Genomic DNA, 748 nt, shown 5'->3' on the forward strand with positions numbered 1-748 from the left:
TTTAGAAAACCTGATTTTTCTGAGCTTTTACCTGCAATTACCTGGAGACAGGAAGAAGGAACTCTCAATATTTTAGAACCCATTTTCAGTCTGTACATTATCACATTATCGGAGGATTATCAATAACTGGAACAACTCACCAGTCTGGTTTCCTTGGCGCCAGATTAGTCAGATCCTAGAAGAGGAGGAAAAGAAAGACAATTACTAAAATCAATTCCATCACCCTCCACCCCTCCCCCCCCCTTCCTGTACACAGAGCTCTATAGCCGTCTCCTCCATCCCCCTACACCAAGCCAGCTCTGTGCTTTTACTACAAAACCCAACATGCCTCTGGGAGCCATGCCTGTAACTGTCAGTCTTGCAGTGCCTCATGGGACTTGTAGTTCTACAACAACTGGAGGTCCAGGGTTGCCCACGCCTGCTCTAAACTCTCGACAACACCTCACTTACATGTGCAGATGTTTGGGCAGCGGAGCTGAAAGCTGGCTAATGTTTAGTGCAGTTGCAATGAATTTCCCCTCCACCACGGGTACCTCTTGCTGGTTTGTTGGATATTTGAGTGAAGCCATTTTCTTTTGACGTTGGTACACTTATGTGGACTTCTATTGGCAGGAATTCCATGTTCTGCCGACTGGTCACCACCATGTCCTCCTTATACGTCGGGTGAACTGGTCACCTATCGGCCCCCCTACTAGTCTGAGACAGGTAGTAATATTACGTCAGTACTGCCTGTCCCGAACTACGGGGG

General features: G+C 47.6%; 1 protein-coding gene across 1 annotated transcript in view; it reads right to left on the reverse strand.

Annotated features, from left to right (window-relative positions):
* CCDC12 (coiled-coil domain containing 12) overlaps nucleotides 1-748 on the reverse strand; it is an 11,714-nt gene that overhangs the window by 2,763 nt on the left and 8,203 nt on the right. The window contains exon 5 of the mRNA XM_018574536.1: nucleotides 141-175. Coding sequence (XP_018430038.1) covers nucleotides 141-175 — 35 coding nt within the window. The remainder of the gene's footprint in view (nucleotides 1-140; nucleotides 176-748) is intronic.

Source organism: Nanorana parkeri, unplaced genomic scaffold, assembly GCF_000935625.1.
Source record: "Nanorana parkeri isolate BGI_ZX_2015 unplaced genomic scaffold, ASM93562v1 scaffold3028, whole genome shotgun sequence".
Taxonomy (NCBI): Eukaryota; Metazoa; Chordata; class Amphibia; order Anura; family Dicroglossidae; genus Nanorana; species Nanorana parkeri.